Source organism: Hydra vulgaris, chromosome 14 (genome assembly GCF_038396675.1).
Source record: "Hydra vulgaris chromosome 14, alternate assembly HydraT2T_AEP".
Lineage (NCBI taxonomy): Eukaryota > Metazoa > Cnidaria > Hydrozoa > Anthoathecata > Hydridae > Hydra > Hydra vulgaris.
The window spans coordinates 40,251,965-40,259,639 of record NC_088933.1 but is presented as its reverse complement, the minus strand read 5'-3'; the positions used below and the strand labels follow the sequence as shown (position 1 = coordinate 40,259,639).

Here is a 7,675-nt window from a genome sequence, read left to right as displayed (position 1 = left end):
TAATAGAGAAAAAAACAATAAAGATTTTAGTATCTTAAGATCAATGAATAAAAACTTTGAGGCTTTTAAACATTTTTATTACTCTATAAACTATCTTTTTGATGTTATATGTATCTCAGAAACTTGGGAAGATGTAAAAATGCCTTTGTCAGAAAATTCTTTGTACAATTTATCATCTTATAAAATAATAAGTCAACCACGTGTTGGAAGTACGGGAGGCGGCGTTGCAATCTATATTCTCGACAAGTTTGTATTTAAAGCAAAAAAAACTTTTTGTAAAGCAAACAAACATATTGAAACTTTGTGTATTGAAAATCTAAATAAAACTGGTAAGCCTTTTTTAATCTCCTCGCTTTATCGACCACCATGCGGTAAGCAAATTAACTTTCATAGTAGCCTTAGAGCAATTATATCGCAAGTGAGCATTCAGAATAAGCATATTTTTTTCGCTGGTGATTTAAACTTAGATGCTATGTGTTATGAAAAGTTTGTAAATACAAAAAACTTTTTTAATTTACTACTTAAATTTAACATTATATCTACCATTTTTAAGCCAACGCGTATTACAAAAACTACTTCGTCCTCAATTGATAATATTTTAACTAATAATTTTTTAGATTTTTATTTCAGATTTCTCTGATCATTTTCCTATTTATCACATTGCGCACGGAGTTTCATCTAACAACGGCAATAAAAAAGTATTTTTTACTAAAAGAAATCTTTGTATTAAAAGCCTAGATAAACTTAAAAAGAAGTTGTACGAAGAGCGATGGGAAGATGTCTATTCCTCTGCAGATCCCAATAGCGCGTTTGACAACTTTTTGAATACTTTTCAAAATGTTTATGACAATGTCTGCCCAAAATTAACACTGAAATAAAAAATAAACAACTTAAAAACCCATAGATGACAAATAATTTGATAAAATCATTAAAAAGAAAACAAAAGCTTTATATAAAATTTCTAAAATCTAAAAAGGAAATTGACGAAAATGCGTACAAATCATATAAAAAGTTTTATCAAAATACCTTAAAACAAGCTAAAAAAAAGTACTATTCTAACCAGCTGGATAAAAACAAGTTTGATATCAAGAAAACCTGGTCTATTATAAATGAAGTAACTGGAAAAGAGAAAAAGAAACTCTCTTGCTTACCAAAACAAGTAATTATTAACAACAAAACTATAACAAGTGAAAAAAATATATGTCAAGAATTTAACAAATATTTTGGTAATGTAGGCGCCTCTCTTGCATCTAATATTGTTCAGTCGGCTAAAGTGTTTGATGAATACTTAGGAGATAAACCCGCGACCAGCATATCTAATGAAAAAATAAATAAACACGAGTTTAACAAAGCACTATTTGAACTAAAGCGTAACAAGTCATGTGGATATGACGACATTACTAGCAATGTAGCTATCTATGTTATGGATAGTATAAGTAAACCATATTTTATTTAATAGCATTTTCATTTGAGAATAGTATATTTCCTGATAAATTAAAATTAGCTAAATTTCACCCAGTTTTTAAAAATGGTGATTGTTCTTCTGTTTCCAATTACTGCCCTATATCACTACTCCCTGTTTTTTCAAAAATATTTGGAAAGGTAATTTTTAATAGAATTTATGATTACATGACCTTTGATAAAGGGGAGCAAGTCCTTGGAGTATTTATCGATCTCTCTAAGGCATTCGATATTGTTGATCACGGAATTTGACCGATGTTGTGAACCCTTAACAGTTATTAAATTTTTCCTTCGGGTCAAGTGTATCTGTCCTTTCTTTGTGAATATTAAGTATTAATAAATGATTCAGCCGTTTCTGAGACATTTTTGTCCTGAGATATGTTTTAAGCCTCCTAAGAGCACTGAATGGTCTTTCTGATGTTGCATTTGTTGCTGGCATTACTAAAGCAAGTTGAAGTACTTTTTTCACTTCAGACATAATACTTTGTTGACCCTGAGAGAGAGAGAGAGGTGAAGTAATCCTTAAAATCAAAGATATTTATATCATTTTTCAATGACTCATTTTTCTCCTTAAGGACATGCTGAAAATGATGTCCAAACGTGACAAGCTGTGCCTGAAGTAGACCTTTGTTTAAATCATCACCATATAAGGTGCAAATACCATTTACATCATCTTCCAACGTCTCACGCTTAATTGCTTTTATCAAGAGAGCTTCCAATTACTGATATTTTTTATATCCTGCTTGATCAAAGCGTTCTTGTATGGCAGCAATGATAAAATCTATTACTTCATAATAACTTTGCCTGTATAAGGATTTAGGGTCTGCATGATAATCACCATCAGAGTTACCAATATCAAACCTCTTAAATATTTTCCTGATTCTAGGAACCTGAGGTTCATCAACATTTAATTTGGATGCCATAAAATTAACCCTACCCCACAGAAGATCAAAAGATGCATCATTTTAAAGAGATTTTTTAATGTAGCAATAGTCATAAGAGCAATTTGATGTCCTTTCATAGCAGACATGGACTTGTATTGCAAAGTCTAACTAAGTGTATCTGAGTGCCTCAACATGGTCTCACCTAAAATAACTCCATACAAGTAATTGAAAGTTTTTGAGCTGATACTCCATGAATTCTTGCCTTAATTTCAGTATTCTTGCTTACATCAACTGCCTCTTCCCATATCATCTGTAAAACTTTATAGTTGCTAATTATACTAGCATGTGATTCTGCTCTTACTGTCCATTTAGTAGGACATAGTGTTTTGATTCTAACAGCAGGAGCATCAAACAAGTTTGCTTTAATGTTTTTAAACATTATCTCTCTCATTGGGGAATACTTTATAAGTTTTATGATTTCATATGTAGTTTCTAATGCATTCACAATCTTGGGTTATTTTACAGTGTCGCCAACAGCAAGATTTAAAGCATGACCGTAGCAATGAGTGTATATTGGTCTTGGTTCAATGTCTGCAATTTGTTTCGCAACGCCACTCCTTATCCCATTCATTACACTTGCCCCATCATAGCATTGTTCTCGTAGTTTTGCTATATGAAGGTTCATTCGTATCATCACATCCTTAATAAGAGATACCAAAGTTGTTGCATTAGTCGAATCCACAGCATATACACCTAAAAACTCTTTATAAACTTCCAGTACTTCAGTGATATGTCTTACAGCACATATAACTTGCTCCATGTTGGATGAATCAGTAGTTTCATCTATCATAACGGGTGATGCGGAAGTTATCGGACAAATCCTAATTTCATTATTTGAGCATAATAGTTAGTTTTTGTGGTTTTATGCGCAGGCATAAACGTTTTATAAAATATAAACTTTATTATTTGAAACACAATTATTTAAAATGAGGTTAAATACAGCTGAACGAGAATCTTTTCGAAAGCGACTAAAAAATGTTTTTTGTAAATAAACCTAATATAAAAATAAAAAAATTTGGAATCATTTTGAAAAGGAAGGATATGCTCGAAGTACAATATATGATAACCTAAAAAGACTTGAAACTGTTCAATTGTTTTCTGATAGAAAGCACCCTGGTCGTCCGACATCCTGGACTAGAGAAAAGAAAGCCGAATTAACGAGACTTGTCAACAATCGAAAAGGGGTCAGTCCGAGAAAAATAGGTATTAAATTTGGTGTAAATCAATCGACAATTGGTCGTCAGTTAAAAAAAATGAATATTAAATATAGAAAACGTAAGAAGACTCAAAAATACACAGTAGAACAACAAATAAAGGCAAAGAAAAGAAGCAGGAAACTAGTTAACCAACTCTATAACACAAAATCGCTTCTAGTTATCGATGACGAAAAATACTTTTGTTTTGCAGGGGACAACATGCCAGGAAATTCTGGATACTACACAAACAACAAAAAGACATGCCCAGAAAGTGTTCGTTTTATAGGAAAAGAGAAATTTCCGAAAAAACTATTAATGTGGATAGCCATATCTGACCGTGGTATGTCCGAGCCATTGTTTCGCACTTCCAAGGCTGTTGCGATCAATTCATCAATCTATATTAATGAATGTTTAGAAAAACGACTTCTTCCATTTATTCACAAGTATCATGGAGACTTTAACTATTTATTTTGGCCAGATTTAGCAAGTTCTCATTATTCTAAAGATTCTCTAAATTGGATGGACCAATATGTCTATTATGTTGATAAAGAATCCAATCCCCCGAATGTGCCTCCAGCACGACCAATTGAAAATTTTTGGGGACATTTGGCACAGAAGGTTTACGAGGGAGATTGGCAAGCTTCAACAGAGCAAGTTTTGATTGATCGCATTATACGAAAACTACAAGAAATTGATTTAAACTTTTTACAGTCGCATATGAAAGGCGTCAGAGCAAAATTGAGATCAATTGCAGATGGTGGTTTTTTTTCATATAAAAAATAATATATTTTTATTAAAAGATAAATGCTTTATTTAAAAAAAATATAATAGTAGTTTGTTTTTTTATTTATAAATAAGTTATTGACGTTTTTATTTTGTCCGATAACTTCTGCATCACCTGTTAATGGTCAGAAAAGAAGAAGACTGGAGCTAAGCCATAATTTCTCTCAGCACCTGGAGACTCATTGTTTGGATAATTTCATTTTGTATTTATGCACTGGTGTAAACATTGTCCTTTTTAACAAGCCAGTCTTTAAGCAGAGTATTACTGTAAGCCTTCATACACACAATTTATTTAAGATTTCCATCTTGGTCATCATCATCATCTCTGAGACCCAATCCTTGTCTACACAAAAACTGAATACATTGAATGATTTCAAACAAACAGTGCCGATTATTCTCTTTTTGAGTAGCATGTTGCTTTGACAGAAGCACCCCAATATCTGGTGTTGTAGAAGGAATAGTTACCATCACCATGACTGCTTCTCTGTGGAAAGAACTCGATTCATGGCTCCTGAACAATACTGTAGCATCTTTCCAAATAGAGAAGCCAACCACCAGCTATCACAACGATGAAACTCATAGACGGTTTATGAATTCAAAGATATTTTTAACAATAAAATAGTTTTTTACAGGGTATGTAAAAAAAGATGATTTGTTAATGTCAATTGTTTTAGTCTAATTGCAATGTTATATACAAACAGTATACAAAAATACTTACAAATACTACCTCGGGTTTCTTAGCAGTAATTCATTTAAGCTTGCAGGCTTCAATACATGTATGGCAGAATACTTCGTCCTTTGCATCATCATAATGAAAAAAAGGCCACTTAGCAAACCATTGTGGCTTAAAACTTCTACCTTTTTGACTCCAAAAAACGCTTAGGGAACTTAAAACCTACTGATGGCTGGTGAGGTGGATTGGATACATGAGATTGAGAAGGTAAACCCTCAGAAGAGCTAGTATAACATTTTGCCATATCGGATCAAAGCAAATGCCAATCGGAGATGACAGGAATCAGGAACTGGTTCAATCGTTGCAAACGGACAGCTTTCTAAATGACACCACGGACACTCACAAAATAATAGTTACGATCTAGAAATAACTACGCTTTTTTTTATAATTCATTTAAACAACTGCGTAAATTAATCAATTCGCGATCGTAATAATGGGTATATTGGTATATAGCAGAATGAATAGACCCAAATTTATATAAATGAATAAATAAAAATATGAGCTGGTCAAAAGAGGTCCGGCGAAAGCCGGACTTGCAGGACCAGTTCCTACGTCCTTGGCCCCACTGTGCATCATTAAAATAAGTAAACATCAACAAAACTAAAACTTTAAAGTAAAGTACTAAAGCGGTTTATTTACTTTTTCTGTATTAATTTAAAGTTTTTTAACTTAAAAAATGACTTTTTTTTTCTAACTTAAAATAATCTAAACTTAAATAAGTTGCAACATTTCAAACCATGTTTTTTTATAGATATTTCATTTTCATAAGTTCATTTAATTATATGGCTTTTATGCAAAACCACCCATTTTTACAGGTCCCAAACATGTCATAAATGTTGTAAAATGTAAAAAAATTAAATTGCTTACGTTTCATTATAAGCGGAAAAATGTTTTACACCAACACTTGTTTTAAAAATTCATTTAGTATAACTCATTCTAGATTATGTTTCATAGTGAATTATATGTAAAAAAAATTAAATTATAATAAGAATTGGAAAGACTTGCAACTTTCAAAATTTGCACATTATAGTTTTATAGTCTAATAAAGGTACTCCCCATGAATTTTTAATTGAAATATTTTTTTTTTTTAAAGTTGAAAATTGCTGGTGCTGGTGAATTTGTTAGTTAATCATCAGTATGATCTAAAAAAAAGAACAACATTACAGATTTACAGCTTTAATTGGTCAGATTGAGACAAAAAAAATATTTAGTTTAATTGCTAATAGTTTCACGACAATAAAATCTGGTTTCATCATAAATTTTAATGTCATTACTTATTTTTTTGCGGTTTTTAAGTTTCAACAAAAATTTTATTGTAATACTGTAAATTGGGGTGGCTTTGGCCCAATTTGCATTTTAAAGTCTAGTGCATAAAAATCACAAGTTTATTTCTTGAAACACCAAACACTGCACAGTGGGCTGGAGGTGAGCAAAACCCTTCAAAACCAACATTTATATTGGAGTAATTTCTTTTTTTAAATGTAAACTAGAGACCCCCAGCACTCTAAAACAGATATAATTTTTTCCCTACTGTAATTTTTGAGCTCAGTATATCAATTTTACTACAAAAATAGCAATATTTTATTTTTCAAATATTGATGAAAATGTAAAAAATCTTATAAAAATGAAATATGAGGTCAGGAAGATAATTTTGCAACATCTTAATTTCCTAAAAGTTTATATTAGTCCATTGACATCATATCATTGACATCATATCATTGACATCATATCATTGACATCATATCATTGACATCATATATTCAAGTAAGAAGAAGAAATATGAAAATTTATTTTTTGTGCTTGCTTTTTTTCAATTGTTTTTCAATAAAACCCCTTAAAATGCGCAACATTTTTTTAACATTTACCCTTACACATGCCGAAAAACACTAGGCTGCACATGTGATCTACTTTATATTACACTCTTATAGATAGATAAAAGTTTACAACCAAATTTTCTGAGCTCAGCTGAGCGCAGCGAGTGCTAGGCTTTTTATTATAAATGATACCCAATCGTAGATCTTGCTTTTAAAACTGAAGAAGACACATAAAGAACAGTTTTAATCATTCAAATCTTGTCTAAATCTGTTTTAAATGTCATTTTTAATGTTATTGTGAAAAGTTATGGAACTTTTTATGAAAGAGGAGGGAACAAATAAGGATTTGGAGGCTAGAAACAAATAAGCCCCAAAATTTCATCCCTACCTCACCCCAAACATGAGAGCAACAAGTTGATAAAATATTTTTTGTACTATTCTTAACTAAACTTATATTCATTCATAAATTTTATTTTTTTTTTTTTTTTTTTTTTTTTTTTTTTTTTTTGAATTTAGGTGCTCCAAGAAGACCTAATGGTCTTGTCACAGAGCACCGCGGAAGTGCATTTAACCAGGAATTTCACGCCTCCTTCCTAACCGTGACGCGAACATATGTCCAGAGCTCGTTTTGAGCCTAGATCTCCTGCTTCTATAGCAAGCGCTCTAACCACTGCGCCATGGCCGCACAAGTTTCATAGTATTATCTCTCAGTGTTCAAAACTTATGACCATATAAAATTTGTAA

The 7,675-nt window shown here is 31.5% G+C and overlaps 1 protein-coding gene across 1 annotated transcript; it reads left to right on the top strand.

Annotated features, from left to right (window-relative positions):
- The first annotated feature begins 3,331 nt into the window (after window positions 1–3,331).
- Window positions 3,332–4,384, top strand: LOC136091116 (uncharacterized). The gene is made up of 2 exons (XM_065818102.1): window positions 3,332–3,382; window positions 3,440–4,384. The coding sequence occupies exons 1-2, from the start codon at window positions 3,332–3,334 to the stop codon at window positions 4,382–4,384; spliced, it is 996 nt and encodes a 331-aa protein (XP_065674174.1).
- Window positions 4,385–7,675: the final 3,291 nt, after the last annotated feature.